General features: G+C 32.5%; 2 protein-coding genes across 4 annotated transcripts; both read left to right on the forward strand.

The window, feature by feature from the left end:
• The first annotated feature begins 51 nt into the window (after positions 1–51).
• Positions 52–16,394, forward strand: appl1 (adaptor protein, phosphotyrosine interaction, PH domain and leucine zipper containing 1). 3 transcript variants are annotated; one of them, XM_052569468.1, is made up of 22 exons: positions 52–247; positions 710–808; positions 1,764–1,823; positions 1,933–2,004; positions 2,094–2,181; positions 3,392–3,433; positions 3,530–3,588; positions 4,607–4,753; positions 4,836–4,918; positions 5,897–6,055; positions 6,140–6,328; positions 7,407–7,449; positions 8,046–8,102; positions 8,226–8,317; positions 10,318–10,497; positions 10,594–10,646; positions 12,647–12,821; positions 12,907–12,943; positions 13,027–13,173; positions 14,524–14,574; positions 14,676–14,765; positions 15,134–16,394. In XM_052569468.1, exons 1-22 carry the CDS (start codon positions 194–196, stop codon positions 15,281–15,283), a joined length of 2,127 nt encoding a protein of 708 aa, XP_052425428.1. In that variant the 5' UTR covers positions 52–193; the 3' UTR covers positions 15,284–16,394. The 3 variants fall into 3 exon arrangements, with proteins under 3 accessions (XP_052425428.1, XP_052425429.1, XP_052425430.1); XM_052569469.1 differs by having other exon boundaries at positions 10,597–10,646; XM_052569470.1 differs by having other exon boundaries at positions 89–247; positions 664–808.
• A 140-nt stretch (positions 16,395–16,534) lies between these two features.
• On the forward strand, positions 16,535–21,281 carry hesx1 (HESX homeobox 1). The gene is made up of 4 exons (XM_052569471.1): positions 16,535–18,126; positions 19,318–19,478; positions 20,637–20,738; positions 20,853–21,281. Exons 1-4 carry the CDS (start codon positions 17,991–17,993, stop codon positions 20,961–20,963), a joined length of 510 nt encoding a protein of 169 aa, XP_052425431.1. The 5' UTR covers positions 16,535–17,990; the 3' UTR covers positions 20,964–21,281.
• The last annotated feature ends 243 nt before the right edge of the window (positions 21,282–21,524 follow it).

The following is a 21,524-nucleotide window of genomic DNA, read 5'->3' on the forward strand; positions in this document are numbered from 1 at the left end:
CGACGTCATCATAAAATCAACAGCGTCTCGGCCAATCAGCGGGCGGGAGGAGGCGGGACTTCCGCGTTTGTGGGAGGATCCGGGTGGGTGTTGATTTGTCAGAAATAAAGCGAAGATCAACATCATAACATTGTGTTTTTGTTTCTGAATAATAGTCTAAATAGCTCGTTGCGTTCGCGGTAAATCTGCAGTCATGCCGGGAATCGACAAATTACCGATAGAGGAAACCCTGGAGGACAGTCCACAGGTAAACCAGCAGCATTTAGCCAACAAGCTAACAGAAATAATACATAAATATACATTTTATCATAATAAACATCTGCTTCTCACGCAGTTACACAGAGCGGATCATGAGTTTGTTCGTGTTTCTATTCATCATAACTGATTAATCTGTCTGATTTTGAGCTCTTTAGCATAAGATGGGTTGTGGTTTGGATTTGGCAATGATCAGTTATTAGAAAACATAAATCAGAAATACAAAAGAACATAGCTTTACTCACGTGATAAATGTGGTAATTGGAGATCAGATCGAAACTCATCAATCAGAGTGAATGGACATGTTCACATTTGATTCTGTTTTAGTCTGAAATCTCACAAATAAAGTATGAGGCCTTGTTTTACATGCATCCACAATTTGTTATTAAACAGCACATTTTATGATAGGAATACCATCTTGAGGTCATGTCTGAATGGTGCTGGTGTTTTCCAGACTCGCTCTCTGCTGGGTGTGTTTGAGGAAGACACTGAGGCCATATCCAGTTATTTCAGTCAGCTCTTTAAAGCCATGCACAGAATCTACGACGCCCAGGTGAGAATATGGAATATGATATATGCTCAATAATCACATTATAATAGTGACTGTAACTTAAGTGTTAATGGATGAATCACACACAAACTGTCAAGATCTTGTCTTGATCATATTGCACCCCAAAGCCAAAAGATAAAACCCATTTTAAGGGTGATTATGTATGTAAATATTTATTTATTTTAATAAATGTTATTGATATATATATATATATATATATATATATATATATATATATATGTATATATGTATATATATATATATATATATGTATATATGTATGTATGTATGTATGTTTAGTTTTTAAATATAAAAAAAACATATATTATTATTGTTAATAATAAAAAATAACATATATATTTATTATTATTATTATTATTATTAACAACAATAATATATGGTTGTTGTTAGTAATATTTAAAAAATAAACAAACATTTATTATGAGATAAAAGTATTATTTATTACTATACATTATTCTTGATAACAATAAAAAATAATAATTCATATAAATTCATATAATACGAAAGATAATTCTATTTTATAGTATGGATATTATTATTACTTTGTTTTGACTGCCAATAATAATATTAATATTAATAATAATGTGAAAAAAATAAACATTATATGAGATCTAACACTATTGTATATCATTGATACTATTATAAACTCATTCTCAATGAAAAATCACTATATTATTAAGAATAATAAATATTCATTATATGAGATTATTGATATTTTAAAATTGTTAATGATTCATTAATGTTATCTATAAAATAAAATAAAAATATTTATTAATAATGAATTCAAATAATTAGATTAAAACGATTTTTCATAATATTAAATACAATTAAATAATGAAATATAAAAAAAATAATGCATAATATATATTCTTTTATGAATTTGGGGTTAAAATTATTATTATTATTTTTAATGAGACTCCTGTGCTGCTTCTTTCAGAATGAACTGAGTGCTGCCACACATCTGACGTCTAAATTACTGAAAGACTACGAGAAACAGGTGACTTCTGATTTAGATTTTTATTCGCAGTATCTCAGCTTTCTTCGGTTCTCTCTGTGAATATGTAGTGATATAGTTGAGTGGTATGACATCGGTCTCTGTTGTGCAGCGTTTTCCTCTGGGAGGTGATGATGAGGTCATGAGCTCTACTTTGCAGCAGTTTGCCAAAGTCATTGATGAGGTCAGAACATCGTCTGTCACTAATGAAGTGTGTGTGTGTGTGTGTGTGTGTGATTTCACTCATGTGTGATTCTCTGTGTCTTCTTTCAGCTCAGCTCGTGTCACGCCGTTCTCTCCACTCAGCTCTCAGACGCCATGATGTTCCCCATCACACAGTTTCAGGAGAGAGACCTGAGAGGTAGAAGACTGCAGTGCATTGTGGGCTAGAGCGTTCTACAATATAAGAATATTTTTTCAAAATTCATTTACATTTTATTTTATTTTTATTTTATTTATATATATTTTTAACAACTCAATTTTAACATTTTATTAAAAAAAATTATTTTTTATTTTAGTCTCTCATTCTTCTTGCACAAAGTAATTGAATTAGATTTTTAAAATTAGATTAAATTTTTATGTTTCTGCTTTTTTTCAATTTGGGCTAACAATTTGTATTTTTATATTGTATATCTTTAAAAATGTTAATAGTTGTTAACAATTTAGTAATTTTGTTGTATTTACATTTTTATATTGTATAGTTACAATTTTTTTTTTATTGAACTAAATGGAAATAAAAAACATTTTAATGGTAAACTCGCTGAAATATATCCTGTATTTATATATTTTCACTTTTTAAAAAATATCTATATAGTTTTAACAACTCAATTGTAGTTATTTTAGTGTATATTTTTTAAATATATATTTTATTTTCGTTTCTTGTCTCCTTACACAAAAAAATTACTTGTATATTGATGTTTCTATATATATATATATATTTATTTATTTCTTAAGCAGTTGTTCAATACAGTGTTATTTTGGAATTACAGAGATACTATTATATTTGTATAAATTTTTTAAATCACTATTTATTTATATATTTTCTATTTTAATTTTACTCCGTTTTACTTTCAGTTTTGTTGTTTTATTGGCCTTTTTTATATGTCTCTATACTTTTATTAAGTTTTGGTTATTTTATTATAAAGTGTCACCTTCACAACTTGCTGTTTTATATATATATATAATATTTATACTTTTTATGATTTTTTTTATGTTATTAATATTAGTAAAATATTTATCTACTAATATTTTTATGTATCTATATAGTTTATTTTTATTTTGAGTTTGTAGTTTTAGTTAATTTAGTATATTAAGTTAAACTAAATAAAATTCGCAATTTTGTCTGGGCAACAAGCAGACTCTTTTTTTTTAATAAAATATTTTGATACTTTATACTTTACACTTTGTACTTTTTTATTTCAGTCAATGTTTATTTTAGTTCAACTAAGAAAACGTATTATTTAGGATTTATTTTTAGGATTTCTTTTAGTTGAACTATAATAACCCCAGTGTAATAATCGGACTGACTGTGCATTATCTCTTACATATTTTCCTCCTCTAATTGTCTCTAGAAATTGTCATCCTGAAGGAAGTGTTTCAGATTGCAAGTGACGGTAAGCACTTCATTTTTTTTCCCACATAATTGTTGCATCTTATGATAATGTAACCATTACTTCATGCTTCATTTTGTGCAACATATTTGGTTTCAGATCACGACTCAGCCGTCAACAGATACAGTCGTCTGTCTAAACGAAAGGAGAATGAGAAGGTGTGGCGTTTTGAGAATTCAGTGTTTTATGATTGACAGCTGTCTTCATACTAACACAGAAGAGTGTACTGTGTGTGTGTGTGTATTGCTGAAAGAGTGTGTGTGTTGTAATGTGCCCATTTAATAACACTCACACTGAGAGTTGGCCAGACCGCCGATAGATGAGCATCTTCTCCTCGGAGACATTGGCAGGTACCAGTGTCCTTGTCTAGGACAAAAAAAACTAGACGATATTAGACAAATATCAAAATCAACTTTTCATACTTTCTCAATGCACATTTTGATCCCACTGTGAATGATTCATCAGTGCATGTTATTCCAAATCATATTCTTACATCAGATTTGCTCCAGTTGATTTTATGATCATTGACATATTACTATTTTTTTGTAAAAAATAAAATCTAATTTAAAATATTATGTTTCTGCTTTTGTTAATTTTGGGCTAGCATTTTAGAAATTTTTATTTATGCATGTTTTTAATTTTATTATTGAATATTTTTTGTAATTATTTCAAATTAATTAATTAAGTAATTTTTATTTCAGATTTAGTTTTAGTTTTTTTAGTGCATCAGGTAATCAGACTGAATGAAAGAAAACATTTGATTGGGAAACTAGCTATATATATATATATATATATATATATATATATATATATATATACATATACGATATTATATATACGATATTATTATTATTATTATTATTATTTTAAATTTTTTCAGTTGACACTTATTTCGTGCAACAATAATGTTTTTATAGTTTTACTGATTTGCTCATATTTTAATTAATTAATTATTTATTTTTATTTATTTTTTTATATTTAATACATTTTTCACTGATGTCAACAAGGACTTTTATTTTTGAACCGGACTAGAAAAGTAATTGGTACAGAAACTTTGAAATTGCTAGAAATTTCACAAACAACAAAGAAAAATAGACATCATCCAAAATAATTCCACATTGTTGATATGGCGTCCTGCACTACATGTAACTGCTGTCATGCATGTGTTCACTGCAGGTGAAGAATGAAGTGATGGAGGACGTCTACACGTCCAGGAAAAAACAGCACGAGACCATAATGCACTACTTTGCATCGCTTAACATGCTGCAGTACAAGAAGAAGATGGCGCTGCTGGAGCCGCTGCTGGGATACATGCAGGCGCAGGTGATGATCATACATGAACCGTGAGCACATCATGTAATACAGACAGGCCTTTTAGAATTCAGAATGCTTTGCTTTTCATCAGATCAGTTTTTTTAAACTGGGATCAGAGAATCTGACGCAGCAGTGGGAGGAGTTTCTCACCAACATCGGAACCAGCGTCCAGAAGTGAGTTTCAACCAATGCCAAAAAATATGTTTATTTTTTAAATATTTTTTTAACTGATTTAAGATTTGTATTCGATTAAAATGTAAAAAAATAATAAAAATCTGAATTGTTGCAACTGAGGTACTAAAACCTTTTAAAACTGAAACAATTATTTGTATTATATAGCAAAATAATAAATAAAATCTAAATTTATTTATACAAGTGCAAATATAAAAACAAATGTATAAATAATAATATTTTACCATAAACCGGTCGAATGCATCTGGCATAATACATCACAACATGTTTATAGTACTTTTTCATTTTATGGCATGTTAGATGTGTATAAGTATCGATTTAAGTATTTTAAATTTACTTTAAATAGGGAAGCACAATATATTAGTGCTCATATCAATACCGGCCTGATTAGTTTGATTAATGATCAGCAACATATTACAATATTGTAAACGGATGATATCAGAGATCATTTTTCTTACTGTATTCAAACTGTATTGCTAAGGATAGGTGATAAACAATGAAGTATTTATTTATTTTTATACTTGATTTCTAAGAATACTTTTATACTTTTATTCAACAAGGGTGCAGTTTATTGACTAAAAGTGACAGGAAAGACATTTAGAATATTATAAATGATTTCTATTTAAAATAAATGCTATTTTAAATTGTAATATTTCATAATATTAATTAAACAAATGCAGCCTTTGTGAGCAGAAGACACTTCTTTTGAAAACACACAAAAAACTAAACCTTTAAGCAGTAGTGTATCTTATATTTTATACAGTATGTACAGTATTGCACACTATCGTTTCTGTTTTTGAGTGTTCTTGTCGATAAAATATACTTTGCATGTTATTTGCATAAAAGCACATTTCACTTGAGTGCAATACTTAAATGTAGTTTGTTTGCATGTGTTCTATTGCAAATGAGAAAAGCAGTTAATTCAACTGTTTTGAGTTTCTTTTCTCTTTGTGCTCGTAGTGTTCGCAGGGAAATGGACCACGACGCTGAAGCCACAGAGCAGATGATTCAAGACCTAAAAGCTGCCAGTGACCCGCTCTACATGCCCGACCCGGACCCCAACAAGATCCCGGTGAACCGTAACCTGACTCGCAAAACTGGCTACCTCAACACTCGCTAGTACGACCGCATCAGCCACCGAGGAAACGTTTATACACGGCACAGTCGTCTGCGTTTCTAATCATCTCATGCTTTCTCCTCCAGTAAAACAGGGCTGGTGTCGTCTTCATGGGAGCGGCAGTATTTCTTCACGCAGGGAGGAAACCTCATGAGCCAATCGCGTGGAGCCGTGGCCGGAGGTCTGGTTCTGGACATCGACAACTGCTCCGTCATGGCGGTGGACTGTGAGGACCGACGCTTCTGCTTTCAGATCACAGCTTTCGATGGCAAGAAGTACGTTATTATAGTCTTGTGCTGATCTTACTATTGCATGTGCATAGAGTATAGTCTCATTCAGTAGACATCCTTCAGTCTGTTTCAGATAAACCAGTTTGGAAATGTGGGTGATCGCTTTAGATGCCAATCCAAACGTAGGCGGTTTTCATGCACAGTTTGATTTCTACAGTAATGTAACTTCTGTTGTTACTGAAATTTGCTGAAAATGTACTGACCCTAAGATCATCCAAGATTAGGATGAGTTTGTTTCTTCATCAGGTTTGGAGAAATGTAGCATAAGCATCAGTGTCTTGTCAGTGGATGCTCTGCAGTGAATGGGTGCCGTCAGAACGAGAGTCTAAACAGCTGATAAAAACCTCACAATAATCCACTCCACTCCATCAGTTGAAACAAATCCATCATTAAGACATTTTTTACTTTAAACCATTGCTTCCAGCTATAATAGGAGTCTTTCTATATATAATATTGCTTTCTCCAGTGCAAAAGTGATCTGGTCTGAATCAGTAGTGAAATCTGCACAGATCAAGCTTCGTTTACACTGTTCACAGCTGAAAAGAAATATGTGAATTGATTTTGATTTTAAGAGATACCAAGTGTTATTATAGATTATGGACTCATACTTGAGCCAGAAACAACAGTTTGAAGATAAAAAAATATCTTAATTATAGCCAGCTTTTGGCTTCTCGGTAGTGGTGTGGATTATTGTAACGTTTTTATCAGCTGTTTAGACTCTCATTCTGACGGCACCCATTCACTGCAGAGGATCCATTACTACATTTCTGACACAATGCTACATTTCTCCAAATCTGATGAAGAAACCAACTCATCCTAATCTTGGATGGCCTGAGGGTGAGGGTGGTAAACTAAAATCCACAAAAGGGTTTGGTTACTACTTTTCCTGTTCTTCTGGTATTAGTCTAGTAATGAGAAATGTAAACACTACAGTGTTGATCCAGTTTAAACTCGAGTGAATATTCACCAGGCGAGTAAATGGGTGTCTTATCCTTTCTCAGTACATCTTGAGTCATTCTGAGTCACTGCTTTGAGTGAACGGCTGTTTCTCTGTGTACCGCAGGGCCGTTATATTACAGGCGGAGAGCAGGAAAGACTGCGAGGAGGTGAGGAGACTGTGTTTGATTGAGTCTCGTTCACTTGGAGATCCCTCTTGGAGAAACAGATTTAACCGAGAAATTATAATTACATTACTGTTCAAATGTCTGGGACTAGAAAGATTGTTTTGCTTTTATTCAGCAGGGATGCATTACTTTTATCAAAAGTGGCAGTGAATACATTTCTATTTCAACTTCAGATAAATGCTGTTCTTTTGAACTTTCTATTCATCAAAGAATCCTAAATAATGTGAGCTTACAAAAAACTATAAAGCAGCACAGCAGTTTGCAAAATTATTATAATATTCATAAATGTTTCTTGAGCACCAACTCAGCATATTAGAATGATTTCTGAAGGATCATGTGACACTGAAGAGTAAATAAATTAATGCATTTAGAAGACGCTTTTAGGCAAAGCGACTTGCATTGCATTCAGGCTAACATTTTTTACCTAACATATGTTTCCTGGGAATCGAACACACAACCTTTTGCACTGCTGATGCAATGCTTTACCACTGAGCCACAGAGTAGAGTAATGATGCTGCAAACATGCTTTAAATTGGCTTTAACTGATTCACCAATGAAAATTATTTTAAATGTTTTAGTGGATTGCAACAATAAACAACATCTCTAAGAGGATATACCTGAGTGAAAACCCAGAGGTGAGTGTGGGATTCAGATTTACTCTCATCGTCATACATGAAAACCGAAACCTCTGCAAATATAATACAATAACTTTAATGCGGTTTGGAGTCAGACATTGCTAATGTTTCTTGTGTCGGCAGGAAATCGCAGCGAGAGTGAATCAGTCGGCTCTGGAGGCTGTAACACCTTCACCATCTTTCCAACAGCGCCATGAGAGTTTCAGACCGAGCACGTGAGTGTCAGCACAACATCTCACTAATACAAATACTACAGCCTTAAATGAAAATAGCTGAAAATGTACTGACCGTAAGATCATCCAAGATTAGGATGAGTTTGTTTCTTCATCAGATTTGGAGAAATGTAGCATTGCATCAGTGTCTCATCAATGGATGCTCTGAAGTGAATGGGTGCCGTCAGAATGAGAGTCCAAACAGCTGATAAAAACATCACAATAATCCACAACCACTCCAGTCCATCAGTTAATGTCTTGAGATTTTAGATAAAGCTGAAAAACAACAACACAAAGACATTCTTAAAGCTGTAGTCCATACCTTTTTTTTTTTTTCAAAATATACATTATTTATATAATAAGTGAATAATAGTAATAAACTTCAAATGACTTCCTCCAGTGAAAAAGTCATCACGTCTGAATCAGGTGAGAGATCTGCACAGATCTCACAGAACCAAAACATCTCTAAACAAATATGTGGCTTGATTTTGATGTGAGAGACAACAGGAGATGGACTTTTTCACTGAAGAGACGGTTATTGAGGGATTATGGACTAATATTTTATCCATAAATGATAGTTTGAAGTTAAAAAATATCATGATATTTGTACAAAAACACTGCTTTTGGCTTCACAAGATATGGACTGTAGTGGCTGTGGATTATTGTGATGTTTTTATCAACTGTTTGGACTCTCATTGTGACGGCACCCATTCACTGCAGAGCATCCATCGATGAGCAAAGAGATGTGTTTGTAAATGATTCCATGTTTTCTGTCTGGATGCATTGCAGTTTGTTTCTTCATAAGATTTGTGGAAATTTAGCATTGCATCAGTGTCTCATCAATGGATGATCTACAGTGAATGGGTGCCGTCAGAATGAGAGTCCAAACAGCTGATAAAAACATCACGATAATCCACAACCACTCCAGTCCATCAATTAATGTCTTGAGATTTTAGATAAAGCTGAAAAAAATCCATCATAAAGACATTCTTAAAGCTGCAGTCCATACCTTTTTTTTTGTTCAAAATATACATTATTTATATAATAAGTGAATAATGGTAATAAACTTCAAACGACTTCCTCCAGTGAAAAAGTCATCACGTCTGAATCAGGTGAGAGATCTACGCAGATCAAACAGATCTCACAGAGCCAAAACATATCTAAACAAATATGTGGCTTGATTTTGATGTGAGAGACAACAGGAGATGGACTTTTTCACTGAAGAAAGGGTTATTGAGGGATTATGGACTAATATTTTATCCATAAATGATGGTTTGAAGTTAAAAATGTCTTGATAGGTTTCATTTTTACAAAAACACAGCTTTTGGCTTCACAAGATATGGACTGGAGTGGCTGTGGATTATTGTGATGTTTTTATCAGCTGTTTGGACTCTCATTCTGACGGCACCCATTCACTGCAGAGCATCCATTGATGAGCAAAGAGTTGTGTTTGTAAATGATTCCATGTTTTCTGTCTGGATGCATTGCAGTTTGTTTCTTCATAAGATTTGTGGAAATGTAGCATTGCATCAGTGTCTCATCAATGGATGATCTGCAGTGAATGGGTGCCGTCAGAATGAGAGTCCAAACAGCTGATAAAAACATCACAATAATCCACGAGCACTCCAGTCCATCAGTTAATGTCTTGATGTTAGAAAAAGCTGAGAAAAAATCCATCATAAAGACATTCTTAAAGCTGCAGTCCATAACTTTTTTTTTCTAAATTTACAATATTTATATATTAAGTGAATAATAGTAATAAACTTCAAATGACATCCTCCAGTGAAAAAGTCATCACGTTTTTTACAAACACACAGCTTTTGTCTTCTCCAGATGTTAACTGATGGACTGGAGTGGCTGTGGATTATTGTGATGTTTTTATCAGACTCTCATTCTGACGGCACCCATTCACTGCAGAGCATCCATTGATGAGCAAAGAGATGAGTTCGTAAAAGATTCCATGTTTTCTGTCTGAAAGCATTGCTTTTTTGTAACTCCTGAAGTCAAAGTCGACCCAAAGCGGGTCGTTCAGGCAGTCAGTGCTCTGCGGGCTCCGAGTCTCCGGCGCTGTCGTCTCTGTCTCTGGATTCGCTGGTGGCTCCGGACACGCCCATTCAGTTTGACATCATCTCCCCCGTCAGCGAGGAGCACAGCAGTCAGGCTAAGAGCGGCACTCAGGGCAGGTCTGCGCTCCAATCTCTACAAAAGAGCAGAATTTACTGTTGATTGTTATTAGAGAATTATTAAGCACTGGCTTGTGTTTCTCTCTTCACCGAAAGAAGGACCAACCCGTTTGGGGAATCTGGAGGGTCAAAATCTGAAGAAAGTGAAGGTACATTGATAAAAAGTTTGGGGGCAGTTGGATTTTTATTTGAAAGAAATTAATTACTTTTAATCACAAGGGGTCAAATTGATCAAAAGTGACCATGAAGACGTTACAGAAAATGTCCATGTCAAGTTATTGCTTTGCTTTTAAACGTTCCCTTCATCAAAGAATTTCAACAAACTAAATGCATTATGGTTTCCCCCAAAATATGAAGCTGTTTTCACCTTTTATAATAATGAGGAATGTTTCTTGAGCAGCAAATCAGCATATTATAACAATTTCTGAAGATCATGTGACACTGAAGATGCTGAAAATGTGCATCACAGAAAAAAATTACATTTGACTATATATTCACATAGAAAACACTTATTTTAAAATGTAATAATATTTTACAAGGTTGCATTTTTTGCCGTATTCTTGATCAAATAAATGCAGCTTTGGTGAGCAGAAGATAAAAGTATCTTTGTGCTATTCCTTTTATAGCTTAAATTGCACATGAAAAGCACCTTGCAATGTATTTAATGCACATAATGTCATGCATTTTCTGATGAAATTGAATATTCTAGGCCAAGACTTGATTTATATTCCTCTGATTTGATTAAACTGTGATTAATTAGTGAGTTTTAGCCTAGTCACACTAGCAGAAAAGCAGAGAATATTATTGCAATCTGATGCAAGATTATAAAATCAGTTTTTGATATGTGCACACATGTATGGAGTGAGTTTTGGTTCTTTATTACATGCGAGAAAATAAAAGATCTGAGAGAAAAAAAAAGTTTGAGAGAAAATGTTATCACACTGATAGCAAAAAAACATTTCATGAGAGAAAAAAGAATATTTGAGAGAAAAAGTTTTCATGCCAATAGCAAAAAATAATTATATTTGAGACTAAAAAAAGGTTTGAGAGAAAGTATTTTTTCATAAAACATAAAAAAATATACATTTTAAATTTTTTAAATTATTTCTGAGAAAAAAAATCTCTCTCAAAATACTTTGAAAAAAACTCTCAAATATATATTTTTTGCTATCAGTGTGAAAATATTTTCTCTAAAAAAAAAAAGTGTTTCTCTCGAAACGCTTTTCTTTGCTCTTGATGCAATTTCTTGCTCTCGTGTCAGGATTTTGCTTTCACTGTGAGAATTGTGTCATGGGCGGGAAACTATCTAAATCAAAACATTAATTTGGCATTTGATTTAAACATAGTATAAACCAGGTGAGTTTGCAAGTTTACCTAGCATGATGGCTGGTTAGCTTTACTAGCGATTAGCAAGCAAATAATATAATACACATTCATTCATGAATATGAGTGCTATTTTTTAATGTTTAATCTTCAGTGATACTGAACTTGCTCAGCCAGCTGTGTGTCATCATCTTGCCCAAACATTGGAGTGTCCGTGCTCAACTTAACTAGCCATAAGGCAGAGGTTGCATCCATGCAGGTGAACCGAACAATGGTGTAATGATTCAGTTCGACTCCCAAGACAAGACGATGCTCACCCGACTGGCCAATAGGAACGTGGCCCCGCCCATGACACAATTCTCACAGTGAAAGCAAAATCCTGACACGAGAGCAAGAAATTGCATCAAGAGCAAAGAAAAGCGTTTCGAGAGAAACACTTTTTTTTTTAGAGAAAATATTTTCACACTGATAGCAAAAAATATATATTTTGAGAGAGATTTTTTTTCTCAGAAATAATTTTAAAAATTTCAAATGTATATATTTTTTTTATGTTCTATGAGAAAATACTTTCTCTCAAAACTTTTTTTAGTCTCAAATATAATTATTTTTTGCTATTGGCATGAAAACTTTTTCTCTCAAATATTCTTTTTTCTCTCATGAAATGTTTTTTTGCTATCAGTGTGATAACTTTTTCTCTCAAACTTTTTTTTTTTCTCTCAGATCTTTTATTTTCTCGCATGTAATAAAGAACCAAAACTCACTCCATACACATGACTTTTATAAAAAAAAAAATGCATTAATTAATGCATCTCTCGTGTGGTTTCAGACTCGATTCTGCACCAGCTTTACATCGTTCGCTTCCTGGGCTGCATGGAGGTGAAGGCCACAGAGAGCGCAGACGTGATCTCTGAGACCATGAGACAGATCCTGGCCGCCCGAGCCATTCACAACATCTTCAGGATGACCGAGTCTCATCTGCTCGTCACCTGCGAATGCCTCAAGTCAGTTCACTGATCCGGAGTCAGCTTTGCACAATCTCTAGAGAAGGTGTTCATGTGTATTTTCATGTCTCTTGTTTGTTTGTAGGCTGATTGACCCGCAGACACAAGTCACAAGACTCAAGGTAGGTCCTTACAGTTCTGTGGCTTCTGTGAAAGACTGAATCCAGTGCTGTTTTGAAGGAAGTATCTGTTGTGTGTCCCTCAGTTTCCTCTCTCCAGCGTTGTGCTGTGTGCGTCACATCAGGAGAACAAGCGCTTGTTTGGTTTCGTGCTGAAGACGGCCGGAGGACGAGAAGACGGACGACATCTTACAGTCTGCTACGTCTTTGAGTCAAACAATGATGGAGAGAAGGTACAAATATACCGAACTCTTAGTAATAAAAACAACGTATATATCTGAAGTTACATATATATGTTATTATTGATTCATAATTGAGTTATTTACATTACATATATAATTGATATTACATTATTAGAAAATATAATATTAATATATTACATGATTATTAAACATTTTAGTATACTTAAAAATATATCACTCTTACATAATTTAATGTTATATAATATTATAATAATATTACTAGAATAATATGTATTTATTTAAATATTTAATGTATAATATTAATATATCAAGCTATAATTTACACTCACCGATAATATATTTATTATATAAATAAATATTGAGGTGTATTATTCTAATGGGTTATGCTATAATTAATTTTAGATTTGTAAATAATATACATGTATTTTATTTATTTGTAGTCTATATAAATATATTTAAAATCATTAGATTGAATTTATATTTAGTAATTATATTATCTATTTTATTTTATTAATTATATTTTTATAACCATTTTATTTTATACTTTAAAAAGGACATGTGAACATACTACTTTTTAAATTTTAGTATACTTGAAAATATATAATTCTTACATGAATAATTTAATGTTATACAATATTATAAAAATATAACTATAATAATATATATTTATTTTAGTATATAATGTATAATAATATATCAAGCTATAATTTACACTCACCCATATTATATTTATTATGTAAATAAATATTGTGATATATTATTATGAGTTATACTATAATTTATTTTTTATGAATATAATACACATATTTTATTTATTTGTAGTCTATATAAATATATGTTTAAATTCATTAGATTGGAAATATATTTTTAAAATATATGATCTATTTTATTTTATTTATTTATTTTTATAAACCTTTTATTTTATAATTTAATAAGGACATGTGTACATACTCCTTTTTAAATTTTAGTATACTTAAAAATATATAATTCTTACATTAATAATTTAATTGTATATGATATTACTAAAATAATATATATTTATTTTACTATATAATGTATAATAATAATATATCAAGCTATAATTTACACTCACACACCCATAAATATTGTGATATATTATTATAACGAGTTATGCTATATTTACTTATTTTTATGTATATGTATATAATATATATATAAGTATATTATTTATTTGTAGTCTATGTAAATAGAAATGTATTATAAAAAAAATGTTATCTATTTTATTTGATTTATTTATTTTTATAAACCTTCTATTTTATACTTTAATAAGGACATGTGTACATACCCCTTTAAAAAAACAAGAGCTTTTAGAGGTTGTTTTAAGCTGATCTCAGTGATTTGGATGCTCTTGATTGTTAGATCTGTGACAGTGTAGGACTGGCGAAGCAGATCGCGCTCCACTCTGAGATGGTGAGAAAACTCTTCATTTATTTGATTTCAAATGACTCGATCTGTGCAGAAATAACAGGTCTAATTAAATTGATAATCTTTGTTTGTTTTTTTCCTGACAGGACCGCAAATCCACACAGAAACAGAGAGAGCTGGACAAAGCCAAAGAGAAACAACAGGAAGAACTTCAGAAACAGAAACAGATCGAGAAGGTAAAGGAAAGCATTTGGGATCTGTACCAAGTTTCCTAAAGAAGGCTACAGTTAAGAAAATACAGTAATATTGTGAAATAATATTACAATTTAAATTAACTGTTTTTTATATGAATATATAGTAAAATATAATTTATTTCTCTTATGCACAGCTGAATTTTCAGCATCAGTTACACATGATCTTCAGAAATTATTCTAATAACATTCTAACATTTTTGTGGAAACTGTGATGTATATTTTCAAAAGAACAGTATTTTTATTTCAAATAGAGTATTTTGTAACAATATAAATGTATTTGCTGCCTCTTGAGGTTAATTTAATGCATCCTTGTCGATTATTAGTTTCTTAAAAATGATTTTTTCTTACAGGATCTCGAAGAACAAAGCCGTTTGATAGCCGCATCGAGTCGACCCGGCCAACCAGCTGCTGATGGACAGTTCTTGGTCCTTAGCAACAGCCAATCAGAGGACAGTGACGCAGGAGAGGAGGGGCTGAAAAAGGGCGAATCAGAAGCCTGATGGAAACCGTTCTGTGCTTGGATTCCACGAACATCACTTCCTGTTCTTCAGGGGATCTCCAGAAACGATGATGTAATATGTGACTGCGAAAAGAATTAATGCGGACACTTTGGGGCAAAACCTCTCAAAAGTTGTTATTAGTAAGAATCCTGTATTTTTTAACCATATCCGTTACTGACCTGCATTTGCTTTTCGAGGGTTTGATAAATGTATGCGTGTAAATGAATCCACTACCATGACCAACGAAACCTGAGGAGATGCTTTTATTTCCATAGAGTTGCACGTGTGAATAATAACTGATTTAATTCTGAATGTTTGGGTTCTCACTGATCATATTTTAAGGCTGCTGTGTTTTCGTTCATATCGCGTCCCCGATGACGGTGAATTTCACTCAAATGTGTCAAGAACGTTTTTATTATAGTGATTCAAATAATACTAAATATCGTATTTGTGTAAAAACAGGCATTTTATTGACACAAATGAATTCTTTCTAAAATATGAGCTGTTCTGAGGATCATCATACTGCATTTCAAAATGATTTCACGAGCTTATATTGTCTTTGTAATTAATACAGTTCTGATTTTCAACTCTAGGCTGTTTTTTTTAAATCTATAAACACATCTGTTTGATTTTTTTTATCAGACCGTTGTAATAACTCAGTGTTTCCATCTCAACGCTAAGAAAAAATCAATTTTTTTTTTGTTTAAAATCATGTGATTTAATGCCTTTAATTTTTGGAATATGCTTTAATTTTTGTTATTTTTTTAGGTGTAAGATGTTTGGAGCCTGTATTGCACAAAATGGCCCAATGTATTGAAACGCTTCAGCTTGTGGATAAAAGAAAAAAAGGTAATGGAATTGCAAACGGAAATATTATTTTTTTGCTTTTCTCCAAAAATCTGACACGGTGGAAGTTTACTTGAGAATGAAACACTGTCTCTCATTCATTGATTGTTTGCATGAAGTCATCAACAGTCTTTCTGTTGCATTCATTTGTAAATGATTATTTCTAACCTTTAAGAAAATGTTTTAATCTAAATGTCTTTATACAAAATCAGTCGATGGATTTATGGGGTATAATGAAGATTGGTATTAAATTTCTTTCAAATGCGCTGATGATTTTTGACTCGTCTTACAGAACTATGCTAAATTGCCTTTTTATAATTTTTTTTCAATATCTCAGTTTAGAATATTTTCAATGGATGTTTTTTTTCTTCAGGTAATAAACAGGTAAATAGTTGTTACAGCTACAGTAAATCCAATATTGAAAAGATTTAACAAATAATAAATGAAAACGTATTAAATTAAGCTCAATTAAAAAGTTTTATTGTTTTTTTTGTTATGTTCTTTTAGTAAACATTTTCAATAACACTTTAGTATAGGGTCCAATTTACACTAATAACTAGTTGCTTATTAGCATGTCTATTATTAACATATTGGCTGTTTATTAGTGCTTATAAACTACATATAATGCGTGACATCCATAATCCTACCCAATATCCTAAACTTAACAGCTGCCTTATAAACTATTAATAAGCAGCAAATAAGGGGTTAATTGAGGCAAATGTCATAGTTAATAGTTAGTTTATAGTGAGAATTGGACCCTAAAATAAAGTGTGACCACATTTTCAAATAACAAACAGGTATTACCATTGATAAACACAGGTATAATAGATCCAAAATTGAAAAAAAAAAATATTCACAAATAATATATGAAAGCTAACTAAAAATACATTTAAATTTAAACTTACTGAGGGTTAATACCAAGTTCATAATTTTTTAATGCCACCAAAACTTATTATTAGACATTAAAGTTTATATGATGTTCAAAACATTTTGTCCTGTTCTGGTTTCAGAAACATTTTTTATATGTTATTCTGTAATTGTTAAAACAGTGTTGTATAATATATTTAAATAAATAAATTTAGCATTTATTTGTATTTTATTAATTATTTTGTTAAGGTGTCAGGAAGTGTAAATTGCTTGCATTGTAATTTGATATTGAGTGATTTGAAATTCATTTCTAATTGGTCTTCATTTGGTTTGCATTTAAACAAGACTAATTGGTCATTTCTTAGCAAAACAATGGAGCCGCAGGGGCCCTCCAAGAGCCTAAGACAAATAAACAAGCAAGTTATTTATTAAAAGCAGCCAAGCAACCCAAAGAGATCAATTCGGCATTGAATGGGACAATTATTGCATGCTGCTTTCAGCAAATTGCCAGGTAGCTGTGCTTTTGTGATCCGGAGCATCTTTCTCCATGAGACAATGGGAATATTCAACAGGATTAGTTTAAACAGCATTAGGCTTTAATATGATTTGAAACTCGTGTGGTAGAAAATAAGGTAAATAAGATTAGGCGCTAGTTGACTGCTTTCTCATAATGCTGGAGGTACGGCACGAGGAAATTAAGAGAAGTTAAATCCCGGGAACAGGGCCTAATTTTCTACCTGGTGGGTGCAAAGAATGGCACATCAGCCGTGTTTTGTCCCGTTCAATGGCAGCTTTAAGGGATTCTGTGTTTTGAGTAGATAACAGATTGCTGCTTCACGTTGGAAGGCCTCATTTAGACCCTGAATGACCTGCAGTCCAGGCGATTCTTATGTAAAACAATGAGTCTCAGGCTTTAATTGGTTACGAGTGTGGAGCTATAAAGTCGAACCTCCAGCTTTCAGTTCACACCAGAAGAAGAGGACTGGATCTCCTGATGGCTTCTCTCACAGTGAGCGTGCATCAGAGCTGCTCGATGTCCAGACGGTCTGCCTTCACCATCGAGAGCATCCTGGGACTCGACAGACCGGATCCCAGAACCGTGCTTTCAGCACCTCACCGACCCTGGACAGGTAAAATTACACCCTCTATAGACACAAATACATGACCCTGGGTCATAAGGGGAAATTATTTGAAATTGAGATTTATATGAATAAATTAGCGTTCCATTGATGTATGGTTTGTTATGATAGGACAATATTTGTCTGAGATACAACTTTATTTGAAAAAAAAAAATCTAAATATTGAGAAAATCACATTTAAAGTTCTTAGCAATGCATCTTACTAATCAAAAATTAAGTTTTGATTTATTTACGTTAGGACATTTACAAAATATATTTACTTAATATCCCAATGATTTTTGGCAATAAATAGAAACTGATCATTTTGACCCATGAATTGTTTTGTTGTCTATTGTCTTCAAATATATCTTTGACTGCTTTTGTGCTCCAGTCACATATATTTTAGAGTTGTTTTTCATATTAAACCCGAAATGAAAACAACCTCAGTATGAGCTCCATTAAACTCTCTAAACTTGTGCAACTTGATTAAATTCAGTAAAATAAAGAGTAAATTGCTTGCATTGTAAAATGAGTGATTTGATATTCATTATTGTACCTGTAGGCTACAAAAATATTTTGTTATGCTGCTTGACTTTTCAAAGTGGAAGTAGTTATCATAGTATTTTAATTACTTAATAAACACTGGTTTGTAGTGAAAATAGTTTTACTGTTTATTGCACTTAGCCAGACTTAGCTATTCAATGACAATTTAAATGACTTCCGCTTTGCAAAATAAGCTGGCATTACGGATCAGTCTTTCGATAATTTTACATAAGCTATTTTCCTGATTTTTTTAATTATTTTTAGAGTAGGCTTTTCTTTAAAGTGAAAATATCTTCCATATGTAAGAAACAATATTGTTGACAATATTTGGGTATAAACTAATATTTATTTTAGAAACAACATTATTATGGATAAATTGTGGATAAAGCAAAGATTATTAGAGTATATGTTTTACAAGAAAATACTAATTAAGTCTTTAATTTCCACTTCACAATTCTTGAAAGAAAATAGTTTCAAAGTAAACCCTGGCTGCACCAAAAATGGGCAATAATTTCGAACTATTACTCGGTTTACTGAACCGATTCTCTGAAGCGACTCGTTCGATTCACTTGAATACGATTCACTTGAATAATTCGCACTTCTCAGCGAACAGGGCGCGCAATCATTTGATCTTAACATAATGTGTTTTATCTATTCCAGACGTGAAACCAGTGGGTCAGAGCCGTGGTGTGGTCGCAGACAGTGATGTTTCAGTGGATGAAGACAGTAAATCTTACAGTAAATCACCAGCAGACGCTTACAGGAGAACACTGAACTGGTACATCGGACGCAGACCGCGCACCGCTTTCTCTAGTGTTCAGGTAAATGTTCAGCTCCAACATGATAACATTTAATTAAAATTATATGTGACCAAAGACCAAAAAACAAGCCATAAGGGTCAATTTTTATAATAATCTCTCCATTGATGGATGGTTTGTTAGGAGGACAATATTTGGCTGAGATGCAATATTTGAAAATCTGGAATCTGAGTGTGCAAAATAATATAAATATTGAGAAAATTGCTTTTAAAGTTGTCTAAATTAAAGCTGCAGTCGGTAACTTTTGACGCTCTAGCGGTTAATAAACAGAACTGCTTGCGTCTTGCGGAAGAACATCGTAGCCGGAACTACTTCTCTCTGTTTATGTCTATGAAGAATCACAAAGGTACTGGGTTACTCCGCCGCGGTATCCCCGAAGCAATCTAAAATAGTCCGAATATAAACACTTATTATAGGTGCACCCTAGTGATTCAGGACAAGCTAAAAACACGGTTTGGAAAATGGATTCATGGTGTACTCGCTTATTATATACATTTTTCTACATTTTGAACACAAACTAAGTTACGGACCGCAGCTCTGATTGGTTGTTTCTTACCGGGAGCGATGTATTTCTGCAAATGGCAACAGGAGCACTGGGAGGAGCCAGAGGAGCTTGATTTTTTTTTCACAGATTATCTGTCTCATATTCTACTGTCAGGACATAATGACAGGTTTAACAAATACATTTTTACAAAAGTTACCTACTTCAGCTTTAAATTGTTAGCAATGCATAGGCTATTATTAATCAAAAATGAAGTTTTGATATATTTACCAGTAGGAAATGTACTAAATATCTTCATGGAACATAATCTTTGCTTAATATGCTAATGATTTTTGGCATTAAAAAAAAAACTGATCATTTTGACCCATACAATGTTTTTTTGTCTATTGCTACAAATATAGGCCGACCCGTGCTACTTATGACTGCTTTTGTGCTCCAAGGACACATATGTCTTATTTTTCCTTTAAATAATATGTGCCAGAAATAAATCAGTGGGTTTAATTTATTCAAAATAAAACTCTTTTTGTCAAACGCACAGGTTGTGAACGAGACTGAAATCACAAAATATTGAAAGCTGTTTCAGCCGTGGACTATTTGTGATTTCTATAGATTTACTAAATAAAGAGTAAATTGTTTTATGTGTAATTCTTTATGTCCAGATCAAGATATTGGAGAGTGTGTTTCAAGTGAACTCATACCCAGGCATCGACATACGTGAAGAACTTGCTAAGAAACTGCATCTAGACGAGGACAGGATTCAGGTGAAGACTGGTGCACAGCTATAAATCGATAACCACAGGCCTTTTATTTATTTAATATAGTGTTATTAGTTATGGGATGTGTACTAGACCTGATATTTTTTGTCTGTCTCTTAGATTTGGTTCCAGAACAGAAGAGCGAAGCTGAAGCGTTCACACAGAGAATCTCAGTTTCTCATGGAGAAGAACGTCCTGAGTGATTTACAGTCCAGCAGAGAAGAACGCTGACTGTTACAGATCCACATTCGATCCTATTATTATTATTTCTGTCGCTCTGCCTCACTCTGTGATGTTGTAATTTATTATATATGTCTTTACCAGTTATGCAACTATTAATATTTCACTTCGATTTAAATGCTAAAGATTCTTATTGTGTTTGCTGAAAACATAAAATAATAAAGTCAAGATAAACACAATTTTAATATTTTTTTCTACTTCGAAGTGGAGTTAAGTTAACATTATCTTCTGCCAGCTGTTAAACTAACCTGCAAACTAATGAGTGCTTTGTTACTGGGTTTAGTAAACCTATTAAGCATTGTTTGGGTCACAAAGGGGGGTTTCTCTGAGGGGGGCATCTCAACAATTACATTTGCATTTGAGTCAGTCATGGGATTTTTACACTTGCACAGTTTTGTGTGTTTAAAAGGAAGTATTATATGATCTTATATTAAACATAATACAAATGTACATATGCAAACACCAGGTGGCGCTATTGTTTTAAATCTTGCTCTGAAAACTTCTGTGTCTTTTTCTAATTTGTTACAAAAATACACTTTAATTAAACATTTT

Source organism: Carassius gibelio, chromosome B11 (assembly GCF_023724105.1).
Source record: "Carassius gibelio isolate Cgi1373 ecotype wild population from Czech Republic chromosome B11, carGib1.2-hapl.c, whole genome shotgun sequence".
Taxonomy (NCBI): domain Eukaryota; kingdom Metazoa; phylum Chordata; class Actinopteri; order Cypriniformes; family Cyprinidae; genus Carassius; species Carassius gibelio.